Below are 25,454 nucleotides of genomic sequence, written 5' to 3' on the forward strand. Positions count from 1 at the left end.
CAATTGTCCCTGGAGTGCTCTGCAAACAAGCGAGTTCTGTCGCTGCGGCCTGCAAGCAAGCCATGACATCACGATGACTGATTGCAATCTAGCCATTCACCGACTGCTTTCCAATCACAATTGTCACAAGTCGCACTGCTTGAACAAAATGAATGAACTCGGCATATTACAGACATAAATAGTTATATTTCTAAATCTCTATACATTGCAAATAGTGTCTTCTAACCACAATACACATTCCTCTGATCACTGGCTGTGCTTGTGGATGTCCAGGAGGACACATCACCTATTGAATATGTTTTCTGCTAGATGCAAGTCACACTCTCAAACTATACACATTATACTACCCACAGCTCAAAAAGATGCTCCCCAGTTGATAGCTGGTTCCCTCTTACCACATGACTATTCAATGGTGATGTCGTCTCACAGATACTTGTGTGAGCGAGTTCCACAGATGTAAACACTGCGATAGTAGGTTTGCAACAATAAACAATCAACTTGTGGACGGTGAATTCAACAGATTCGTCAGATCTTTCTCCTCCTGATCACTCACTGATTACTTCAACTTTACAGGTCAACACAATTCATCAGCTGTGGCTGAGGCTAGTCCCATAAAGTTCCATGCCGACTGTCTGAGAAAAGCTGCGTGTCTCGTCAAAATGGAATGTTAGCGAAGCATCGGAATGTGTCGATACGAGTGATAAAGACTGTATGAGGCCAGGATGTCGTCGAGCTGCCGCATGTCACTTGTCACAAGCATGTTTATCCATCTGCTTGAAAAAATAACAAGGGTGAAAAGTGACAAGGTGTACGATCATCCCTCTCTTTGAAAATATCTGATTCGTTATTCATGTTACAAACGACATTTGAAATCTGTCGCATTAACAACGTCAACTCGATGTAAACAAAGCCTCATGTGTAACAAAGGTTTTAAAACAATGCCGTAAAAATACACTTCGAGCTTGCTTTGCCAGAATAACATCACTGTCAGATCATCAACAACCCAATCATATTGACATAACATGAATAAAAGTTTTTGTTTTCTACAAAATCCTGTGCGACGGAGTACGGTATATAGAACAGCTGTGAGTGTACGAGGCAGTTGTAAATGAATAGACTCCATAAAGTCCAGGAACAAACGTCACAATGATCATAAATGCTGCGATCTGGCCCGTTCAGCTGTCAATAACGCTTTCTGTATTATTGGCTGGCACTTTTCTCTCTTTGTAAGTTTGTTTCCATCGAATGTCCCCTCGTTCCTCGGCAAACCGTTTGTTCCATCAGCAAATGTTAGAAGTCCTGAAACAAAACAAAATGCACGAGTACTTTTAAAATGTACCTGACACTTTCCCGATAACCTCTCTTGAGACTGTATCATCTGAGAAGTCATCCTTACAATCGCTGTGCAGCATGAAGAGAGATTCCTTGGTATTTGACTAATTTTTCCATCAACCCCATCGTGGTCTTTTATGAGGACAAAGTCACAACCAGGGGAAGGTCTTTAGATAGGAACTCTTCAACCACGTCGGTGCCAGATGTATTTTGGAGGGGTAATTTTTGTACTTGAATTACTATGTCATTTGCAAGAAATGCATTAGCCAAAGGCAACCAAAAATGCCACCTTAGAAGGCCTCTGGCTCCAAATGGAGACACGAGGACAAATATTCTTAAATGCCCTGCCAAATCAGCATCTCCGAACACCCATTCATTGTGGAAACAATGACCCACGGAGGAACCTAGCTTTTCAAGTTGTTGTCCAATCTGCCTGGCCCATCGTTATCATGGAGAACACCACTCACCAGATCCAAAGATCTTCCCATTCTTAAATTCTCCTTCGAACTTCATGCCGTCACACCTTGTGAACACACCCACACCATTGTACTTTCCCATCATGAATTCACCTTCATATCTGAAAAAGAGAGTCAATCATAAGACAAAGAGACTCCTAGTTCTATAGCGCTATATCGAATGCGGTTCCATCGCTCAAAGTGCTTCACATCATTACCCCAGCTGATAGCCTGTACATTCCAGATTTGAGCTCAACTCCCTTATCTCTGCAAGCTTGGCTCCCAATCAAACCACTATGTCACTGTCACTGACGTTAAGAGAGGGAGTGTCAATCGATCTTTGGCATCAGTATCCCCCCCAAAAACAAGACGTTTGTCTGTTCTCGGGGCATGCTGTGGGGTTCTTACCGTGAACCATCCGCAAACACCATGACACCAAGCCCAGAACATAAGCCAGCATCAAATCGTCCTGTGTACATCGACCCATCGAGGAATGTCATGTGACCGAGACCATGTCGCATGCCGACCTCGCTCCACTCTCCAGCGTATTCACTACCATCAGGGTACTTGTACGTCCCGGTTGTTGTCATGACTGAAAAAGACAACAGACAAGTTTTAAAGTTTTTAAACGGTTCAATTTCAATAAGAGTTTGTTGTGACATTTCAAGATGACTAAGTGAAATAGAGTGAGGTGGCACTGTCAATAACGGGTTCTTGTGCGAACATGACGGGCGGTTATCGGGAACATGACAGTCTTGGGATGACGGGAACATGATGGGAACTTGGTGACGAGAACCTGACAGGAGCTACTCGCCAGTTAGGCAGGAAAATGATGGGTAACGGACAAGTTGGTGGAACGCCTGACTCGAGTCAGTGACAGATGTTGATCAACTTGAACTAATGAACATCATCAATCATCTCATGAATACATGATGATGATGATGAGAGACAGGATCAGGATGAGGCCTACCTCTTCCTGCCAGTGTACCGGTACGGCTTGTATGAACTGCAACCTCTTCTTATATTTCAAGCTAGCTGCTTACCTGCTATGCTATGCGATGATAAACTGCTGCAATGTATTTTGCTACTCCACCCCAAAATTGGGCTTCTTTACTTCCTGGTGCGAACTACGTCATCAGTTTGTGTGTTGACCTGGGTGACGTTTCATTTTCTGAGTGGGCATCATGGTGGATTGTGGCAGTGCCCGATGTGTGCAAGAAAGACGAACATTTAAGAAAGAATTACTGTCATGGAGCAAAAAAGTACCTTACACCGTCGGTGAGTAGCTGCACATTATCATTCTGAGCAATCTGCCCGAGTTTGGACGGAATCGGTGCTCCCGTTTCACCAAAATTCAAGAATTATTATTGTCAAAATTTGCCCCATTTTCGGCTTTTCAACCCAGTGACGTACCCCCTCCGCGATGTATCATTTTACAAAATTAAATTTTGAAAATTTCATTTTTTCACTGTCCTAGAAATGTCATTCTGCACTTTTCCCTGGTTTATTAGATAATGAACCTACTTGTTTTACCTGTCACTGTTTGTCACTGGGTAATAACCAAGTTAAAATTATCGATTTTTTAAGATCGTCGATTTGTAAACAAGTGACAACACGAAAAGTAAATGGAAGAGCCCAAACCATATTGTGTTGAGCATAGAAAATTTTCACTGCATCCACATCGCCATATTTTTCGATGGTTGAAATTATGGTGCTGATATAGGCTTTGTTTCTCTCAACAAAATGATGTCTTAGATAGTGTCTTTGGTTTCATGTCTTAAGAAATGTACATGGCTTGTTGATTTCACCTGGTGGGCGAGTTTTGTGGGCCAGCTTGGCTCTTTAAATTTTCAGCTGGGCCAAAGGTCACATGACCCTCTCTCCACAAAAAGATGCACCCTCATTAGCATTTTGAGCATTAGTAATCACTGTTATTTGATGCTGTTAAGGATGTTATTTTTGATGATGGGAATGAATGAAAGTTCCATTCGCTTGAATAGATGATATGTTTTCATTCAATAGTGTAATAAGTTTGTGTACTTTCATTTTCAGCTGGTGGGGGGGGGATTCTTTATTTTTGTTAACCTTTGATTAATTTAGGCTCCCAGTGATATTGACTTATTGTTTTAATTCATGTGAATTTGACCTCTCTAAATATTTGTCTTCATGTCGGGGGGGGGGGGGGTTGTGACATGACCACCGTCTCCTCCCATACCCATCTTATCTTCATGTCTGAGGGGGGATTGTGACACGACCACCGTCTCCTCCCAACCCATCTTATCTTCATGTCTGAGGGGGGATTGTGACATGACCACCGTCTCCTCCCAAACCCATCTTGTCTTCATGTCTGAGGGGGGATTGTGACATGACCACCGTCTCCTCCCAAACCCATCTTGTCTTCATGTCTGAGGGGGGATTGTGACACGACCACCATCTCCTCCCAAACCCATCTTATCTTCATGTCTGAGGGGGGATTGTGACATGACCACCGTCTCCTCCTGAACCCATCTTGTCTTCATGTCTGAGGGGGGATTGTGACACGACCACCGTCTCCTCCCAAACCCATCTTGTCTTCATGTCTGAGGGGGGATTGTGACACGACCACCGTCTCCTCCTGAACCCATCTTGTCTTCATGTCTGAGGGGGGATTGTGACACGACCACCGTCTCCTCCCGAACCCATCTTATCTTCATGTCTGAGGGGGGATTGTGACACGACCACCGTCTCCTCCCAAACCCATCTTATCTTCATGTCTGAGGGGGGATTGTGACATGACCACCGTCTCCTCCTGAACCCATCTTGTCTTCATGTCTGAGGGGGGATTGTGACACGACCACCGTCTCCTCCTGAACCCATCTTGTCTTCATGTCTGAGGGGGGATTGTGACATGACCACCGTCTCCTCCTGAACCCATCTTGTCTTCATGTCTGAGGGGGGATTGTGACATGACCACCGTCTCCTCCTGAACCCATCTTGTCTTCATGTCTGAGGGGGGATTGTGACATGACCACCGTCTCCTCCTGAACCCATCTTGTCTTCATGTGTGAGGGGGATTGTGACATGACCACCGTCTCCTCCCATACCCATCTTGTCTTCATGTCTGAGGGGGGATTGTGACTCGACCACCATCTCCTCCTAAACCCATCTTGTCTTCATGTCTGAGGGGTGATTGTGACACGACCACCGTCTCCTCACAAACCCATCTTGTCTTCATGTCTGAGGGGTGATTGTGACAAGCGATTATCTGATTTCTCTTTTCAGGGCTGGAACTCATTGCAGAGCAGTTGTTTGGGAAACGCCTCATGGGACATTTACTGGAACCGTACAATAGTAAGTATACGACGTAACAATGATGCCATGTCAGGTGTCAGGTGACGTGGAGAGCTTTTTGAGCACCGAGCACATCAGCAAGTTTAGTTGCTGGGACCAAAAAATGACAACTTAATGAGGCGCATTTCATCAACAATTGTATAGGCATTTTAGGTTGTGAATGCGTGCATACCCGGTTAGACGCCAGTATGGCCGGTGCGCTCCGTCTTCGGTCAGGTTTTATATCAGAGTTTCCGTCTCCTAGTCTGGTTGCCATAACCCGGCTGAAGAGCCCAGACTACCCGGTGCTTTTTGAGCACCGAGCACATCAGCAAGTTTAGTTGCTGGGACCAAAGAATGACAACTTGATGAGGTGCATTTCATCAACTATTGTCATGTCGCGGCAACTTAAATTGCTTGTGCAGCATTCAATAAGGATTGTGCAACATCAAACTGTTCTTACATTGCGTCTTACAAAATGTATCATATACAGTACATCTCTGAATTGTTCCCTTTCTGGTTTCCTTGCACTTGGTTCATGTTTAAAGGGTTAAATTAAACATCTTTCCAAATTTTGCATCAAGCACTGACTGTCAGATGTGAAGCATTCTGTTCTGAAGCACATACCACCCGTTGCCATGGGAACAGGACTATGCAGAGTCAAGAATCAATCATAAAGCTAATTGGATTGCAAAATAAGGGGCAAAATGATGGGATTGTTCCCCGTCGTTAGATGTTGTACCTCCTTTGTTGATGGTGTTTATTATTATTATTTTGCTCAGTATTCTTCCATCTGGCATGAACATAGCGCTCATTGTCACAATTATAGAGTGACTGGCCCTGTAATCATTTCAGCCAAAATATTGGCACTTTTAAAGACGATTGATTGTGACTCCCATTGAGTCGTTAGCATGCCAAGGGAATTCAGGATTCACAGTTTGTGATGTCAGAGATGTTTTCGTAAACTCTTTCACCTTGCATTGAGCCATTGTATGTCATTGTCCTCGGGCGTTTCAGTGGTGGATTTTTTCTCTCGTGTTTTTAGATCTTGAACCCGAAGATGAGGAGGTCAGCGATTGGACACCAGCAAATGAGTGCTTTTACTGCCAAAACAAACTGGTAAGTTCATAAAAAGGTCTTTTACATGAATTGTCAGTAATTCCTCATCAAAGTACTTCACCAGTACTGATTGGGCGCCATCGTGATTCATATCGAGATGACTGCGTCATATTCATATGGACTATAATGTAAATGCGATCACTGTGTTCATTTTAACAGCTGAAAATTTCATCATCTCGACCTCAAGTATCTTCTGTTGCCACGGCAACCACTATTCTTAAGCATACTTTTGTCCGTATGATAAAAATGTAATGAGACGAAGAACAAAACGACTGGTTGATATCGCGGGGCGGAGGTTGATCGCCAGCGTGTTTGTGGTACGTTATTGATTTTATTGCGGAAGTGACATTCATAAAGTTGCCGTGCTGCTTGTGAGAGATTTGATGTCTGTAGTATGCATGAAGTTGAACGTGTGTGCATCAAATTATTTACAAATTGGGTAAGTGTTCATTTGAAAATGTGGCCATTTTCGATTGTATTTTCTCCTTGGTTTATTTCAAAACAGCAGTTTGGAAGTGACCTTAGATTTGTTGAGGTCCGAGGATACCCTCAATATGTGGTGATGTTCAGTCACTATGTGTGTCATTCTCAGCGACACCCCGACTTCGCCAATGGACAATTAGTCTACACTTTTCTTTCTCAAGATTCGAGACTATTCCAACCGAGACTTGGAGATTTTTGGTGCAAATACTCATACAGCCGTACTCTCATCCCTGCTGGCATCAGGAAGATCATTCAGTTGCTAGGGAACAAGTTTTATGAAATGGACCCCAAGCTGCTGGATTTGTGTATGCAAATTAGATAAAGAATGCCGTAAAATGTGGATTATGTCTTGATGATTCATAATCCTTGTTCAAAATGAATCACGCTGCAAGCAACTTGTTGTAGAAGTGAGTGGTTTCTATTGATGATATCACGTGACTTCTGTAAGCACTCTGTGTACATGCGACCTGCAATGAAGCCGTGAGAACAAGATGACATTTTGAGCATTATGTTACGTCTAAATACATAAAAACCTGTCAATTTGATGATTGATTTTAACAATAACAATAGCCATGCTTAATCGGGGCTGCTGTGTCCCCGTAGATGCTCAATGGGCTGTGGTCCAGCTGGACCAATGGCAAGATTCTATCTCGTTCATATCATAGTGAAGTCTACGGCCACTGTGCACAGTGTCAGGTGCCTGTCATCAATGTCCATGGAAGTCACCAATCAGTGGAATCCCTATTTGTATCGTTTCTTCACCGGCCTGGGAGCTGAGCTGAATCACATGGTGTGCATCATTTTCATCATATCGCCAAATATTCTGTCTTACGTTGTGAATTTTAGTTTAGATTACAGATTTCATCGGCATTGCCGCCAATATACCAGCTGGTGCGTGGTTTTAGAAATGCCTAAATCTGACTATCGCAAGGGTGTAGCTATAATACAGACAAAAATCTGAGGCACAAGCCAAAAAGGCTTTTTGGTCGTAATTTGAGGTCCAGCTGAGTGGTTTTGAATGATCATCATTCCAAGTGTTTCATTTCTCCCTTATTTCTGTTTCACAGGGAGATAATTTGACCTTGACCCTTATTGACCTTGAACCTTACCACTGTTTTCTCTCTTCTCCAGGATGGCTCTTCCACAGATACACATGATCACGGTAAGCGTTATTGACCGCCTTCTCCTCAAAATCATAACACGCCCCTGATAGCTGTTGATCTGTTCAAAACAATGTTGTCTTTCACAGCCAACTTGTTCGGTAATCGGCAAACAGTGACTTCTGCTGCTGCGACCACAGCACCCGAGAGAACCCATGATATCGGGCATTGTGCTTGAAAATCGCCCCCTATTGGTTAAATCAAAATCGAAGCAATCGTCATGTTGTCATGGCCGCCGTGTTGCAGGTCAATGCAACACAAATTTCCTCGCCCAGCTTTTATTCCAATATTGCAACAAAATCGTGATTTGTGAAAGTGAAAGGTGTAATGTTTCACATCAGCTGTGCTTGTCCAAACACAGGATACACAATATTTCATTTCAATCTTTATAGAGGTGTCCTTATGAATCCTGCCCATTTTTCTTGTATAGGAAATCAATAAATTTGTCTGTGTGTATTTATAATTTTCATTTAGTTAAATAATCGATGCCTTGGGGCATTGTGTAGATTTGGTTGTATATTACTAGGGAAAGTTTGGTTCTGGAGGGTTAGCAAGGAAAATAATAATCATGATGTTTTAAATACTGGGCTTTATTGGCTAAACCACCAAATTCTTTGGTGACTTTTTTTACAGATTTATTTGCAAAGGTGAGATTTTTTTATTCCTTGGTTAGCATGCTTTTTCATCCAAGGACAAGCTGAGGAGGGTTGAATAAAAATTTAAAAAATTTTTTTTTTGGCTCTGTTGCAGGGAGCGTCCCACCAATATTCTTCCTCGAGAATGGCGATGGCCCATTAGATCTGAGTGCTACTGGATCCCCATTGGTCGATGATGTCAACATCCCACAGCCAAAGGTTCACATTGAACTGAAGGTTCCGCAGATCAAGAAAACAGAGTAGGTCGTCGCGATAACCATGCTCAATACTTCTCTCGACAGACAAGCTTAAGCTTGCCTCAGACCAGCCATTTTTGTGACCTGCAATTACAGTTGCATGCGACATAAATCCCTGTTTCAGTGGTCATGTTCGGTGCCTGCAACAAGAATCTGCAGACAGGATATCTTTTTCTCACAGCGATAATCATCGCAGGTCACCACAGCGACAGATATCACTCATTGTAGTTACTGATCAAAGAAATTTACAAATCGTGGCATTACTTACTTCCGTACACAGGAAGAGAAAGGGTTAATGAAAAGATTATGATAGAGCAAATGGCAATAAATCTCCGGGAAAGTGAAAGTGTGTGAAAAGACATCTACAAAAAAAAAAAAAAAAAAAAAAAAAAAGTTAAAGTGTTTTTCCGTCTTGTTTCCAGGAAGATCAAGCGTGATGGTGGCAAGAGACATTACACAGAAGACGAACTCTACTCAGCAGTGCAGGAGATCCGCGACGGCAAGATCGGCACGCGGCGTGCGGCCGTGCTCTACGGGATTCCACGATCGACACTCAGGAACAAGATCTATAAAATGGACGTCGAAGACGCCAATCCTAACAAGGCCCTAACGATGGGTGACTTACTACAGAACGGACACACCGCACTAGCCTTTGGCCTTACTAATGGAAACTTTATGGAATTTGATTCGTGGGAGCAAAAACTTGAAATGATTCGCCGCAAACACAACTTGCAATCCTTTGGTGGTATAGACTTGGCAGAATATGGATTATTACCCGAGGAAATGGATTTCAGTAAACTGCCATTTGCCAACGAATTGAAATTGCCGTTTTTGCCGGAGTTAGTGCGTAAAATGGCTGAACAACGTATGCAGATGGAGAGAGAGAAAGTCACTAATGATGACAACGTTGATGACGACGACCATTTGGCCGATTTATCCCAGGGTGCATCTGGTAACACGCAGCACGTTAGTCTGAAGATTCCGTCCTATAAACCGTCTCGAGGTGACGATGGTTCGGAGGCAATACCAGCGATGGGTTACAATGATGTGTTGGACAGTAGTCTCGCACAGGATGTGGCTTCATCGAATCGTATCGGTGAAACACTCAAGGAAATAATCACTAAGACTATTACTGAAAAGATTCGCTCGCGTTTCACAATGGGTTCTTACAGCCCATTGGCTGGTTACATGAACGGCCACGAGGAGGCACCAGTTCAGAAATTGCAGCCTCAAGCTACGCCATCCCCTGCCAAACGTATCAGGCCAAAGCCGATGTCGGCCCATAAATCATCGAGTTCCTCATCCAACTCTGGATCGCCGGAAAAACCGGAAAAGAAAACCCGTCCAAAACGTGGACAATATCGAAAATACAACAATCAGTTGTTGATGGAAGCGGTGCGCGCTGTTCAGCGCGGTGAAATGAGTGTTCATCGCGCGGGGAGCTATTTCGGTGTCCCACATTCCACACTGGAGTACAAGGTGAAGGAGCGCCACCTTTTAAGAAAGAAGAAAAAGGAACAGGAGAAACTAGCGCAGATGGGGACAGGTAGCGATGCACCTTCTAGTCAGTCACCCAAGCCGCAAGCCAGCACACCGCCTACAGCCGTAGCTACTCCACATCAAGTGCAATATCACGCATCTAGTCAGGCGGTGTTTCCAAGTCCACTGCCGTTTCTCGCGTGGCCGATGGAGGCCACCACGTTCTTACCAACTCCTAGTCTAGTCATTCAGAACGGTCTGACCTTAGCCGACCAGTCAGACATGATTCAGCAATCAGGTTTCGCCCTCAGTACCCCAGCGTCGGAGTTACTCAAGAAGTTGCAACAGAAGGTCCAGGCTGGTGTCGTGTTCCCCGGGCAAACAGAAAATGGTGAAACGTACAACGAAACTGAGAGCGGCACGAAAGATGAGTGAACGCTCGATGGCATTGTGTCTGGTTGAGATGTATCGTAAGAATGCATGCTTTTATCTGTAGTCGTAGCGTGTGGTTTGGTCGACACTTTTCTATCACCCGTTTTTGTGGTCGAACACTTGTAGGTGCCTTCACATTTTGTAAACAAACCCTTCCATGCCTTCTCGACATCGTCACATTTACCCTGGAGATTTACAAGTATTTTCACAAGACGTCGCTAATATTCTGGTCCCTGTGGATTGTACGTGCGAGGGCCGAGGTCAGGTTTGGTAAATAACTTGTCGCTGGTTGCATTTTCACTAACGTCATTGCTCTTCGTGATAAAGGCTCATATCTAATCAGTGTTCATTGCAAATAATCAAGAGTGGCTCCCTCTGTATGTGGCTCATGAAGCAATTTAGTTGATCCTTTAACTTGGCCCTTGATGTAACGTGGCGTTCTAAGCTTCGGAGGAAAGTTGTAATTTTTTACTAGAAAAGAATGCTTGTTGAAATCTTGTGGGGCTGAACAATGACAAGTGTGTGTTTTTCCATCTGAAATTGGAAATTCTACTTTTGAGGGGTTTAATCAAACGTTTTGTTTTGAAAAGATATTGGATGACCTTTCGTTTTCTAGTCATTTATGCATCAAATGTATGCAAAACATGGAAGAGACAAGCTATTTTCTAAAATATACACATTTTCCATAATTTGTGGAAAATTCCTAAAAAAGCATGACTGATATTGCGTCGTATTTATATGAAAATTCGTACCAATTGTAATATTTGTAATATTTGTGGATGAATATGATGAAGATGATATGATTTTGATTTGATAAGCGATTTATATGGTTCATATTTTTAAAATGCTGTGCTGTCGAAATGTGCATTTCTATGTGCAATACAGGACAAGAATATTGGTGGAAACGTGGTTCCATTTCTATCCTCGTCCCCATCCGTGCTGTAACCTAGTCTATTATTGCCATTTTGAAAATTCACGACATGTAGACTCAGAGACTGATTGGCTGGCAAAATGCATGAAATTGAGAATAACCCGTATAATATGTTAATGAGATATTTGCTCTGCATACATTTTACGTATACAAAGTTTTGATAGTACATGGTGTACCCTCTATGATTGATGAATGTCTTTAAAGGGGTACTATAGGCAGGAACCAGCGGGACCATTCGGTCCTCTTAAGGTAGCTATGTGTGCCTCGTTAGGACACCAGGTGTGGTTTGACTTGGTGATATTGTCATTATAGGACCGTTAGATTGTACAGGCACTTTCTGTGTTGGGGCGACGTCATGTAACGTAATATGGCCGGGCGGGCTCCTGCTTTTAGTCTCCCTTTAAGTTTGCCAAGCCGTGAAGTACTCTTACCCAGTTTTCAGTCCATAATGATCAATGCTAGCAATGGTAATTTATCTATAAGTATCCCTAACGCGCTAATTAGTGGACTATTTTTAGAGATAATTGGAATGGAGGTTTTAGAAATTTGATTAGAATTCAAAAGGCTAAATGTCCATTGACCATCATTACTCATGCTGCTATTTATTATTTTCATATTCTTCATGTTTCCATTTTTTTCTTGCATCTGTGGGGAAGGAGATAAAAATAGATGTTTCGGTTTAAATCTGGATGACTCAAGTCAATGGGAGGTGTATCTATAAAAGGTCAGAGATTTGTATTTAACAACATGTCATCATTTATGGTCTTATAATGACTCATGTGGGATGGATTTAGCAAGATATTTTGATGTTTTCTCACATTGTGTGATGTTTTTTAGTTGCCCTGAGGCATTTGTCGCTGGGCGCTGTATGGTATTTGAACTTGCCGGCGAACAATGGCTTCACAAATTGTTCAAGAAACCATTGCGAGTATAAGCCTAAATTCTTTCTCAAGATATGGCACACTTTGGAAAACGAGATATCGCATCACAATTAAAGAATCATATAATATATAATGTGAAATGTTGCGACAGTGTCGTTCCCGTGATATGAATTACATAACTAACTGCCAACTGGACACTCTCGATCTCTTTTTCTCGGATCTCTAATTATGTTTTCTATCTCTAGCCCCAACTACTTCATGCTTTTTAGCTCAGCTGACAAAGTCAGCGGAGCTAGTAGAATAGCTGTTCAAATGGTGTCCGTCCTGCAATCCATCCATCCATCTAGGGACCCATCTGTGGACAAAATTGGACATTTCTGATTGGGAAGGCCTAGCCACTTCGTTGACGGTGCTAAATTAGGAGTTGCCCAAGGTGAACTCAAAACACGAAAAATCAGCGCGATCCGACCTGTATTAAGAGAATGAGGTCATTTCGCGTTTAGATTTCTTTCCCTTTTTACCTCGGTCCACAGAGCAAATATTGTTTTCAAATGTGGCTGAATATTTTTTAATATTTTTAATTTTTTTACTTTTAATGGAATTAATATAGTTTTCACCGCCAGTTGGCGCTGCAGGCACATTGACTGAATTTTGGCGATTTCAAATTTGGCGGTGGCTCAACTTTTTGCAAGCAGTGCCGCTGATTGGCCGATCGATAGAAGAGATGCCATCATTTAAAAATGGCGGTAGTCGCTGCTTCAATGAAGATGAGTGAACTTTCTCATGTTCAATCAGTTGATACTCTTTTAATCAACATGACCATGTACCTGAAATTTGTTTAGGTACTGAAAAGAGTCTATATAATTCAGATTTATCGATAGTTTTTTATAATATTGCGGAAATTTTGTGCACAAATTAGCGAAAGTTGGTGCTCGTCTCATGTCATTTTAGAGCGAGAAATTTGTTTCCGTCGATCTCTACCACTGAAAAATCGCTTGCATAGCTTCGAATTTTTGTGAAAATAAGTATCTGAACTTGGTTTCAAATAGTCTAGAGAGTTACCTTTGTGGTGATACATATGGTATGTGATAAATATTTGTAGAATTTGTAAAATTCGGTTTTCAAACGTGCCGATGAAGCAAGCGATCTCGCGTGAATTTTGCAAGTCCTGATATGTCGACCGGGTGTCAAAAATCACTCGCCTAAATTCAATTCAAAGATCAAAAATAATATCTGAACTTAGTTTCAAATAGCCTACGCAATTATCATTTCGGTGATATATAATGCATGCATGTAATAATTGATTAATCTGCCTAAAACGCGCAATTAAAACGGCGAAAGATCGTGATAAACACTCTGGTGGCGGTCGCACTAAATAACGACCGGTAGGGCCCGGCGTCTGGCGGAGAAAAAAAGGTAGCGCCCGGAGGTTGAAACGGGATTTTTATGCACTTTTAACTGTATATATATATGTTGTTTGGATGTATTTCTAACAGTTCTGTAACTTTGATGACCAAGCTTGCGCCCAAAGTTGGTAAAATTGATGCTTGTTTATGGACTGCGCTAGCGACCGGAGAATTCGCCGTCGGCCATTTTGGCTACGGTCCCTGAGTTGTTATGGATGGCAATTTTGCAACAAATTTCGCCATTTACGTTTGTTTACAATTATTTTGAAAGTCACATTATGACATCGTAGTATGAATCCCACTGCAGTTTCGTTACGCAGCAATGCTCATGTTTTTGGTTTGCAATCCTGTACTGTCTGTACACTGCGCTGTGCATGGCTGTACTGTAGCTGTAAAAAAGACAAAAACCATAGCCAAGCCCTATAGGACAGGCTTAGAGTATAACTCAACAGGCCCTCATGATTCATTTGATGGACACCTTATTTGATAGTACCTCATCATTAAGTCCACTAGATCCTGTTCTGTCACATGTCGTAGACGATAGACAATTTTCAAAATGTAGTACACCACTCGCTCATCTTTAAGCCCAGCTCTCGGCTCACATCATATGGGCACGGTTGGCTGTTGAGTGTTATGGTTCAGTCTGTGAGACTAATTTAAAGAGGTTACACTTTTATTTTGAATTGGAAAACAGCCCACAGGACTGACTTTTCACTGAGTAATAAGTGTGCCCTTCGAAGGTTAAGTCTCTTTCTGGATTTGCTTCCATAGATGCCTTGTTCAGGATATCATCTGACCGATGCCTGATCAAGCACAGACTGTATCCGGTGGTGTACATTTCCCCGTCTATGTCACCCTTTTTTATTCAGTCAGTGTTAATTTCTCTTCTCTTTTTTTACAGATCAACTGTTGTTGGTTATTGCAAGAGGAGTCGTTGGCACATTTCAAGTCCAGGAAAGCACTTGCTGTTCCCACATTCAGAGTAAGGTGTGCTTACTCGTTTTACTGCTTTCCATTCCCGGAGAGCGTTATCAAATATCTGCCGCAAGGCGCTTCAAATATCTGCCGAAAGGCATCAAATATCTGCCGCACCAATAAAGTTCATTTTGTTAACCAACTCTTTATCTTCTTTTCTTCACATACAAAAAAGACCGTCCCAAACATTTGGCTGCATCCACTTCATAAATGTCCAGACAACAGTCGGTTCATTTGACCATTGTAAAGCACCAGGCCCCACCTCACAAAATACACTGTAATAATTATGTACCTTGTGTCCATGTGCATGTTATTAGTTCCACCTACGCTGCATGAAGACAAGGACTCCACTCTTTGACGTCACCACACAACTCCTTGACGTCATCACACACCCCACTACTGCAACGGCAATAGAAATGACTTTACGTCATAATACCAGGGTGACGTCAACTCAGTACTTCAGCATGCACTGATATAGCAAGAAGGTCTTTCGCATCAGCACTTCTGCGTGCTAGACGTTATAGCTTCACGTTGCCTCATAATAACGGTACCGACACACACTTGGCCCTTGCCTTCACCTATCCATTTCAGCTGAGCGCCAGGCCCTTGGGCCTCTTGTTGCTCGTACCAGTGCTAAACATCTGTTTTTAGCCTCGGTATGCGATCATTGGAATCTCGAGGTGCCGGCCAGGTCTTTTTGGATGTGACATTCTCACATGGGGTTAGTACCATGACTTGCCATCTCAGACATTTAAGAGAAGATTTCCCCAAAAAGAATTCCCATTTATTTTTAATGTGACCAGGCACTCGCATGCGTGATGGCAATGTGTGATGGCCATGCATGTGTGCTCAAATCCTAACTCATCTCACAGACAAGTTTAAATAGTTTTATCTTTATTTCACTGCCAGCAATTTTATGACAAACTATTCGAATCTGATCGTTAAATGGTTTTGTGCAATCTCCAGCATTGATCATGACTGTCCATTGTAGGATTAAGTTCGCTTTTGCCAGGTTTATTTTTGAATTTTCCTTTTAAGGTAAATCAGTGCATTTCTTCGCCTGGCGACGTGATGATATTTATTTACCCCGAATCACTAGTCACAGGCGTCAGTTTTTTATTTGGATTCATTCAACTTGTATCTCTAAATGTCACAGTATTTTCATCACTTCGGCCTGCTTGTCTCCATATCTAGTCCATACTGCGTCATTTTTACCTTTTTTGCTGTCGTTGCTGGAATAAGTGATATTTTTGAACAGTATGTCGTCTGATCTAAGAAAATCAGCACAAAAGAAAATGCAAACATCTATCAACGTCAAAAGATTACGCTGTTGTATCCTCCTTTGAATCTAACGAGCCGCCCAGTTGATGAAGCTACATGTAATTATTCGCCAAGACCGGCAGTAATTCATATTTTATTTGAGACGATAGGGGTTGCCATGGCGACATATTAGATTTAATTCAATTAGTCTAGTTGTGTGGATATGAGATCTGTGGGCTGTATGCAATTCACAAACATTTGCAAGTCATCATATTAGAGATGTGTTATTACAGGGTGAACCCAAAAAATGCTGCACATGAATATGATGATAAAATCCACAATCCCTTAACCCTTTTAGCGCCATTTTTTGGTCACCCTGTATTAAGATGCAGACGGTTTGAATCTTTTTTCTTCTGCTATTTTCATTTTGCAACATGTTTCTGTCAAATTCTATTTGTTTTATTTCAAAGTTTCCTTTTTTTATGTTAGTGCAATAACTTGTATGGATCTAAGTCAACGAAATGATTGTGATAGAAATCATTTAACATTTTTGTTTTTTCTGTCAGGAATACCGGTCTGAAGCGGGATGTTGTAGGCGTGGGTATCCATACCAAAAAGCTAGGTATGGAAATCGATCCCCTTCAAGACTGATTGTCAACAGTCCGTTGAGCATTTTTAAAATCATACAACACTACATTAGGTAGTATTCAGTTTCCATGATGAAATTGTTCAATTAAGCTACGAAGGTTAATCTGTGTTGGTATGTTCATAATTGGGATTACGCAGATCAGGAAAACAAAAAACATACAATTTGAACACTGCAGTTGCTTTCAATGGTGGTTGATTCCAACAGATCTTTGATCTGTCGCTCTTGTGTTTGATTTGAAAACATGGCTATGTTTGTTTCTTTCAAGTGTGTAATTGTCAGAAGCTCTTCCAGTCAAAACATGTTGCAATATCTCCAAGGCCAACGTTTCCTACAACCTCGTTCCCTCTTACACATCTGAACAAGTATCGTTGTACTTCCAGTAACCATGGTGACAGGCCATATTCTCGCCAATTTCTTCGCCTGGACATATCAATCTCAGGCCTTTCACTGACCGTGTTAGATTTTGGTGCAGTCTTTCTCTGTCCATTGCAGTACAGTGATGTCTACCATAACGTGAACCACTCACTGCCAACTTTTCTGCCGAAGTTAGCTGGTGACATCATAATCATTTAGCTCTCGAGCTAACGAAGTCTACAACTTTATGTCAACGCACCCTGAAGTCAGATTTGTTAGTGGAATGTTAACTCGAGGTATTTCTAAGCCAGCTCTTTCATTTGGCGTCTACCTGTTTTAAAGGCCTGGTTCACCTTGTGTCACAAGTCTCTGTTGTGGTGTGTTTCGATGGTTTGCACAGTGTTGCTGTACATAATATGAATATCTGACTATTTATTATTGTGTTTCTGCCGATTATGTTGTGTGATGCAATAGGATGCATGTGCTATTATAAGTTCTCTGACGAGAGAACTGGTGAGGATGTGGACCCACGGAGTGACAAGTCTTCAGACTCTTGGTCAAGGGCGACACGAGGGTGGCACAAAGATAGAAATAGATAATGGAATAATGTAACAATGTTCAACCCAAAGGATACATCTCGTTGTAGACGTTATGTCAGGTCACATCACGATGATGACACAGATGTAAGGCAGAGTCGAAAATGATGTGATTGACATTATGTGTTTTAACGTCTAATGACATAACAAATAATACCTTGGCGCCGCCCTATTGATTCCTTCAGAAATCATAATCCTGTTCGGAATTGGGAACATCTTCATTGGCGATAGTTATCTGAAATGAATTCACGGCATGTGATGTTACGACACAAGTCCCACATATCTTTTGCATTTCCAGCCACCGCTCATCTTAATGAAATTCGAACCAGTGGGTTGACATCTTGTCCAGTTCTCCGTCAACTGTGAAAAATTATAAATATCTTATTTATATGGAGATTGCCCGTGTGTCTTTATAACAGAAAAGAATTAAATGTATGACCTTTCACCCCTGTAATTTATGTAGATTTATGTAGATTTGATGGTATGGGTTGTACCATGTCTGATACAGGGGGGGAATATTATAATGTCCCAAGATCTTGCCACAGTTAGTGGCCTGTTTAGAAACTCTCGCTACGGTTTGGGAGTTGGAAGCATTTATTTGTGGAGAGGATGCATCGATGTGTTTTGAGTGTTGAATCATCTGTTCAGTACCCGTACTTTCTGCTTGTTGTTGTGGTGTTTGTCATGGTTGCCGTGACAACAGCCTTTTGGCCCTCTGTCTAAACGTTCCTGCCACTTTTCTGCGGGAAGTCATCAAGTACGATTGAGAAGTCGTCGATTTTGTACCGGTGTCACTTATCATTGCCAACTGCAGACAACTAAAATCTCTGGTCATTTTTGCATTGAAATGAGCACAAATTAGGTTCATTTTGATGCCAAATTTGTACGGAAATTTTAGTTGTCAGTCGGAAAAATAATAAAGTAGACTGTTGTTGTCTGCAGTTGTCGGTTGTTAGTAGGACCATTTTCTACTGCTGACTCAGCTGTTTGGAGACTTGTTGAAACCTCACAGGAGATTTTGCCGATTCATTTCAATTTTCATCGAATATGGTTAGAAAAGGTACACAATAATTTTTTTTATTATTCAGGTTCAAAGCATTGAAAACATCATAGATAAAATAGTAAAAAATAGAAACCAGGAGATGTAGTAAAAAGTTGAAGGAAATAATATTTGTTGCCTATTAGACTGGGTTTACATAGAGTTAAGCTGGTTTACATACAGTTCACATTGTCACTTGTAACCTATCACTTTCAGATTGAAGAGGTCATTTCCAAAGAGCGGGCTACATAGGCACTTTTTACCCGGGTGTCAAGTCTGTGAATGCTCGGCATGCATAATATGTGACATCGTAAATGGCTGGTTTGGTATTGGTGTTTTTGGTGTTGTGTGTGACATGATGAAAATGATGACGTGAACTCTATGTAAGACCACCTTCTGCTAATCAAAAGCAAGTTTAGAAAACTAGAATGACTGTGTGTGTTGTTAGACCTGCCTCAATTCCTAAAGATTGTCATATTAACCCTTAACATACCTGTAACCTAAGTATGTGACATGTTCAGTTCATCTTACCTAAAATGTTATGCCACTTTTATATTTGTACACAAAATTCATATCAGTGTCTCGTCTATGACATAATGACTACAAATGTTTCATCATTTCCAAACCAGACTGCACCATGGAGAATCTGTTTCCCAGCCTGCTGAGACTAATGTAGTTTCAGTCAGGTGTCCTATCTTACTGAGATGGTCTCCCTTGCTACGTTGTGTGCATCACAATCATAAGCAGCTAAAAGGCGTGCATTTTCTATGGCATCCCAGGTAGGCCTACTCAGTAAGTTGGGATATTTGCCTGATTCTCGGCAAGTTGAGACACTCATTCTCCTCAGTGAGCTGGCAAACTTGTTTGTGTTTTATATGATGTCTCACCCTTGGGTGTCTATGTCCATGCCATGTATTATATACCGGTATATATCAATGTCCTGCACAAAGGCAATCAGTCTCGCACATTATATCAGAAAGTTGTTGTCAAATTGATTTGCCACTCTGTTGGTCACCAAATCTTGGCGACATTTTTTCTATTTGTGGAGTTTTCGGAAAAACTTTTGGATGATTTTTTGGCAAAATTACGAAATTTCTTCCAGTTTGCCTTTCAGAAAATATTTTCGGGATTTTAAATTTCTGTAAATCGGGTTTTTTTGCAAAATGCACAAAACAAAAATTGTCACGGAAATTAGGCGGTTTGCAGTAATAATTAGGCGTTGGAATATTCTCTTGTTTATATCTGACAATTATGAGTTCGCCAATTTGTGCTGGTATTTCATATCATAGAAAATGAGTTGAATTATACAGTTAGGGTTGACAAACTCGACCACTTAAAGGCTGGGGTACATCACGGGGAAGAGTGATTAAATGACTACTTAGTAAGAGCGTTATGAGATTTTCGAATTTGGGGGTGATTTGTGTAGCATACAAAATGACGTAAAGAATGGAAATATCTGTAAAACACTGCTCAAAAGGGAGATTATCATTGCTGCGACCTTTGTGCTGCAATAAGCAATAAAATGATTGCTTGTCTGTAGATTAAACTTGCAGTCACTTTCATGATGAAATGTTACCTCAGCCTCGAGTTGGTTCGGTTCGCTTGGAGTCTGTCGGCATTGACATTTTGGCCTTCACACCTATACGTCCACACTGTGTCTATTAAACCTCTATTTATACTTGGAATTGGTGTGGTTGATTTGACAGAAGCTGCGAGGGTTTGCATTTAATAGAACATGTATTTATCGATGTTAGGCTATTTGATTTCGTTTTGAAACAAGTTGGAGGGTTTTATGAATGCATTTATTATGGTCAATGCACTTGAGTTGAAGTTTTCCTGTTGCATTTGATAGTGCATTTGTAACAAATCTAGGAATCAAAACACTCACGAAATTTCTTGATTTGCAGCAATGTAGACTTAGTGCAGATTCTAGAAGTAATAATCGTCCAAAAATCTACACAAATCCCGGTTCCTAGTTCCTAGTTAGTCTACAAAAAATCTCGTCCCCATATCATTTTAAAAACTTTTCAGACAGTTTTATATGTGAGTTAACTCGAGAAAAGATGGCACCTTTTTCTATTCTTTATAGTTTCCTAAACGTCTTTGTGGATCCGTAAGTTGCTTAACACTCTCAACTTTCTACCATGTCTTGATTTTGAGGCCCAACACTTTGGTTTTCAAGTTTCTCTGCACTTGAAATATCTGAGCAGTTAAAGTTCCATAAATTCATTCCCACTTCAGAAAGGTGGTTAGTTGTTACATGTTAAGCAGTGAATCCTTAAAGTTGCATGAGGTTAGCTAACCTATCCTAGATGATATTCAGCGCTGAATATTATCCCAGTAGCATGCTACCAGTTGGTAACCTTTGCCTACTCTCCAACATTTACGTATATATTTCTGAGCGTCAGAATACGCCTTATTGTTCTGTATTGGGACATTATACAATGTAATCACACCAACTGAAGCCGCTGATTCGCGTGGCGTTAGGCTTGATCACGATCAACTATATTGGTTTTATTGAAAACACAGTTGAGACGACTTGTCAACACAACCCACTGTATTTTGTGTTGCCCTATGTTCATCCCAGTTGCAAACCTTTAGTGACCCCCCCCCCTGACAATGCACCTGTGTGTGAGGAGATTGTCTAAATGTGTATTTATATGTTCAGTATAGAACAGGAACTGCATATCACTGCATGTTATCGGAGTTGTTTCTGTAATAAGTATTGTTTATTTGACATTGGTAGTTACAGTTGAGACCACAAGGTGGCCTGGCTTGTATACCGAAAACGATAGCATATTTTTAGTGTTGTAGTAATGATTGAGTAAGCATGACGACCTTGTTTAAAGTGTCAGACAGAAGGCTGTGTTTATCATTATCGTTTGTGGGAGTGCACAGCTCTTGGTGTTTCATTGGGCTCCATTGGTGAGGATTACATTAGTTCAGTGGTACAAAGGCCAGGAAGTCTCTCCTTTTCAGCCTTATATAAGGTATTGTGTTTTTCCTAATATAGATTCTTTGACAAGGTCACAAAAATAGTCAATGTGCATTTACAATTGAGCATCCTAGTCTCGATTCTGTCAACTACAAGCAGAGGTGCTCCAAAATCTCACTAAATGATACTGCCAATTTCTTTCAACTGGTTCATTGATTTATAAAATCATGCATGACAAACTTTAGTTCTGCTCATATAACTTAGATGGCAGCACCTACATGACCACCTATGGCCCTCTTGTGTCAATCACCTGAACTTGTTTGTGTTTTCAGAACCTTGAGTGTTAAAGGCTTACTCCGTTGTGTTCAAAATTATTAAAACTGAACTCAAATTTGAATATTTATAATAAATTGTGTAAACACGCACTCAATATGAATTTCAACCACACCATTGTGTTGACAGATACAGAAACTCTAAATTGTAAGTTTCAGTGACATTGCTCACATGATATTAACTTCACTATGGCATTGTAGGAGCCACATGTTAGTACAGAGAACACGGACAGTGTTTGCCTTTAAGTATGGTTCTTTTAGATTATATGATTATACTGAATGTGTGACAGCTCTTACTTGGTGGAATTCGACATAAATTTGGATTAATATGCTTGCAAATGACTTTAGCAACACTTGACTCGGTTCCTTTGCGCCATTTCAGTTTTAGAGTCCCCAATTCAAAATGTTTAAAACATGCTGTTATTCAGTATAAACTTAGGTATCTTGAATATATCTCCTATTGCTACACAAGACTGTATAACAAGAATGATGTATATTTTAAAGCGAATTGGTGGCTTGAATATAAATGCAGGTGTCTTTGGAGTTTTTCTCACAAGAGGGCAGCACTGCAGTGAGCTTCATGGACACGTCAATGGCATCGTTTTGGATAGCCTCGCTCCCTCATTTTCTACCCTTTTCGTAGCGTGCACCAAATTAGGTGGATTTTTTAGACTAGAAAATGTCTTAAAGACGCAAGAATTATTTATGCTGGTGTGGTTTTTGGGTATTTTGTGGTTGTTTCTTTAGAAAAATGGACAATTCTCACTGACTCAGTAGTGCAGTAATAATATACATCACAGTCAGGACGTGTGTTTCCTCCATGTTGTCAGTTGGAATAAAATAATATGAAAAAAATCATTCATTGTCGTATTTCCTTTCCATTATCAACTGTTCCAGTGAGACTGCGCCAGTTCAGTCATAACATGCAGTCCGCTGAGTTCCACTGGAGGCCAGTTTAGTCAGTAGTAGCCAGTTCAGTTCCACTGGTAGACAGTCGAGTGCCAGTGTTTGCTGGCTGAGTCCCAATGGTGCAGCCACTTCCGTCCCACTGATAGCCAGTTGAGATCACTGGAACTGGATGCCAGTTGGCTGCCAGTGGTAGCCAGTCTTGTTCTTAATTCCTCGCCACCTTCGTTCAAGAAAATTGGAATCGGAGATCGCCCGATTGTTTCCGATCATTACCGACGATATGTGCCGGTGCGGGTGATGATGACGACGCTGTTTCATGCCGTCATCCCAAAGGGAATCGGATAGAGATTGCCCGAACGTTTTACGATTAATGCCGAATGAAATCTATCTGGTGTCACCGATACCGGTGTAGAAGTTTAAAATGTCCTAGGATAGAAATGCCCGGGAAACAAAGGATTCTATTATGCGCTTCAATCTCTGAGCTTTTGACGGTCAGGGTCTCTATAGAACCATATTGCAGAATAAAATAGGGCCGGGCAATTTTTCCAGGGGGGCATTTGTTACTGTTACACCGGTACGTCCTCCAAGCTGATATATCCGTACGACACGCATCTTCTCTGGTGCTGCCATCTGAACTAAGAAAATGGAACTAGGCAATGACGAAAAATTAAAAATATCACCCGTTTTAGGGCGGGGGACGATTTACAGCTGGAACCCCTGAACCAGCTCCCTCAGATCCGTCATTCATCAAGTCAAAGCAAGCATGAACCTGGTTTAATCTGTGGTTTATCTTATAATACACTACCTAGCAAGACCGTTATACACTGTGCAAATTCTCAAGGCATTACATCCATGGTTTTACCCCACTTACGTAGCAGGTGCGTTGCAGGTCAATGGTCTATGCTGCCACCTCCTAGTGAGGACAATAACTAGTAGTCCCGGTGTAACATCTGTGGTTGTTCCCCATGTGTCAGTGTTTCAAAACAATAGGCAGCTAGAGAGACCATGACTTTTCAATAGGGGGGATACACAGAAAAACTCGTCAATCTATTTTTGAGCGTTCCCAAACAATGAGGGGAAACACTCAAAAACAGAAACACTCAAAAACATTACACCGGCATGAAATGTGGAACATATTGACGCTGTTTACTTCTTCGCACATTTCGTGCACGTTGTAGTGAGTTTGCCACTGATGAGAATTTGGGGACCGAGGAAGAGGGAAATTTGATAAAATTAATCGGGATGTCTACTTTCAGTCAGGCCAGGTGTCAACATTGTCTCAGTGGCAGCAAGGCTGTGAACTGTCTTCTCTGTGGTCACATCGAGGTGTCTCTCCCTCAGATAGGCCAGGAGTCAACATTGTCTCAGTGGCAGCAAGGCTGTGAACTGTCTTCTCTGTGGTCACGTCGAGGTGTCTCTCCCTCAGATAGGCCAGGTGTCAACATTGTCTCTGTGGCAGCAAGGCTGTGAACTGTCTTCTCTGTGGTCACATCGAGGTGTCTCTCCCTCAGATAGGCCAGGAGTCAACATTGTCTCTGTGGCAGCAAGGCTGTGAACTGTCTTCTCTGTGGTCACGTCGAGGTGTCTCTCCCTCAGATAGGCCAGGAGTCAACATTGTCTCTGTGGCAGCAAGGCTGTGAACTGTCTTCTCTGTGGTCACGTCGAGGTGTCTCTCCCTCAGATAGGCCAGGTGTCAACATTGTCTCTGTGGCAGCAAGGCTGTGAACTGTCTTCTCTGTGGTCACGTCGAGGTGTCTCTCCCTCAGATAGGCCAGGTGTCAACATTGTCTCTGTGGCAGCAAGGCTGTGAACTGTCTTCTCTGTGGTCACGTCACGTCACGTCACGTCCATATGCCACTTTCTCCAAAAGCATCCAATGGCCGCTAAATCGTCCATATATAAAACTTAGTCTGTTTGAATCTGGTGTGACGGACGCTGCCGTCAAATGGACGCTAAATCGTCCGCAGGATCTCTTGAAAACTCATATATAAATCTCCCAACGAGGCCTGACGGTTTTCTCCCCAAGAGGCCTGATCAGCTAGCATTGGCTGTTGTTGTTCATCACTTTAGACGAGGGCTGTCCAATGGAAGCTAAATCGTCCGAAGACTGATTGAGAAATAAACTGTCTTCTCCCAAAGTATCCAATGGACCCTAAGTCATCCATTGAGGTCTTATCGCTCCAAATCGAAACAGTGGTTTTGCATCAGAGGAAAGACTTTTCTCCTAAGGCCGGCCCCTGCAGGTAAATTTACTAATCATTTGCCAGGAACCCAAAAACAAAAGTTGCCCCCTTTCTCGCAGGTCCAGACCTCCCTTATGGATCAGAGAGGAACTATTAAAGGGATGCCACGTTCGTCACCGGAAAACGGATGTTCAGATACACAATGCGGTAGTGATTGTGTATATATAAACCAGCGTCCCAACTGTAGTACGGTCGTCATGTCGTTCGGAGGCCGTGAAATCTTCACCTCACACCGTGAATAGAGACTAACAAATTGGAGAGATGACATCACTTTCATGTAAAA

The 25,454-nt window shown here is 41.8% G+C and overlaps 2 protein-coding genes across 5 annotated transcripts; one reads left to right on the forward strand and one right to left on the reverse strand.

Annotated features, from left to right (window-relative positions):
• Window positions 1-175: 175 nt before the first annotated feature.
• LOC135489129 (MORN repeat-containing protein 4-like) lies at window positions 176-2,925 on the reverse strand. Of its 2 annotated transcripts, none has more exons than XM_064774322.1 (4): window positions 2,831-2,925; window positions 2,196-2,379; window positions 1,800-1,909; window positions 176-1,299 (listed from the first exon to the last, which is right to left on the reverse strand). In XM_064774322.1, exons 2-4 carry the CDS (start codon window positions 2,375-2,377, stop codon window positions 1,151-1,153), a joined length of 441 nt encoding a protein of 146 aa, XP_064630392.1. In that variant the 5' UTR covers window positions 2,378-2,379; window positions 2,831-2,925; the 3' UTR covers window positions 176-1,150. The 2 variants fall into 2 exon arrangements, with proteins under 2 accessions (XP_064630392.1, XP_064630393.1); XM_064774323.1 differs by having other exon boundaries at window positions 2,758-2,889.
• A 46-nt stretch (window positions 2,926-2,971) lies between these two features.
• Window positions 2,972-12,734, forward strand: LOC135490040 (mushroom body large-type Kenyon cell-specific protein 1-like). 3 transcript variants are annotated; one of them, XM_064775703.1, is made up of 6 exons: window positions 2,972-3,065; window positions 5,049-5,117; window positions 6,142-6,215; window positions 7,830-7,860; window positions 8,609-8,753; window positions 9,173-12,734. In XM_064775703.1, exons 1-6 carry the CDS (start codon window positions 2,972-2,974, stop codon window positions 10,662-10,664), a joined length of 1,905 nt encoding a protein of 634 aa, XP_064631773.1. In that variant the 3' UTR covers window positions 10,665-12,734. The 3 variants fall into 3 exon arrangements, with proteins under 3 accessions (XP_064631773.1, XP_064631775.1, XP_064631774.1); XM_064775705.1 differs by lacking the exons at window positions 2,972-3,065; window positions 5,049-5,117; window positions 6,142-6,215 and adding an exon at window positions 6,609-6,654; XM_064775704.1 differs by lacking the exons at window positions 2,972-3,065; window positions 5,049-5,117; window positions 6,142-6,215 and adding an exon at window positions 7,412-7,488.
• The last annotated feature ends 12,720 nt before the right edge of the window (window positions 12,735-25,454 follow it).

This window comes from Lineus longissimus, chromosome 6 (assembly GCF_910592395.1).
Source record: "Lineus longissimus chromosome 6, tnLinLong1.2, whole genome shotgun sequence".
Classification (NCBI taxonomy): Eukaryota; Metazoa; Nemertea; class Pilidiophora; order Heteronemertea; family Lineidae; genus Lineus; species Lineus longissimus.

Bases quoted from the DNA above. Each gene is read 5' to 3' on its own strand.
- LOC135489129 (XM_064774322.1), bottom strand. From the start codon at position 2,377: ATGACAACAACCGGGACGTACAAGTACCCTGATGGTAGTGAATACGCT. The intron at 1,910-2,195 runs GTAAGAACCCCA...TCTCTTTTTCAG, and splicing joins GTGTTTGCGGATGGTTCACG to ATATGAAGGTGAATTCATGA. The intron at 1,300-1,799 runs GTGAGTGGTGTT...GTTTTGTTTCAG, and splicing joins TGGGAAGATCTTTGGATCTG to GACTTCTAACATTTGCTGAT.
- LOC135490040 (XM_064775703.1), top strand. From the start codon at position 2,972: ATGGTGGATTGTGGCAGTGCCCGATGTGTGCAAGAAAGACGAACATTT. The intron at 5,118-6,141 runs GTAAGTATACGA...TCGTGTTTTTAG, and splicing joins TTTACTGGAACCGTACAATA to ATCTTGAACCCGAAGATGAG. The intron at 7,861-8,608 runs GTAAGCGTTATT...GCTCTGTTGCAG, and splicing joins CACAGATACACATGATCACG to GGAGCGTCCCACCAATATTC.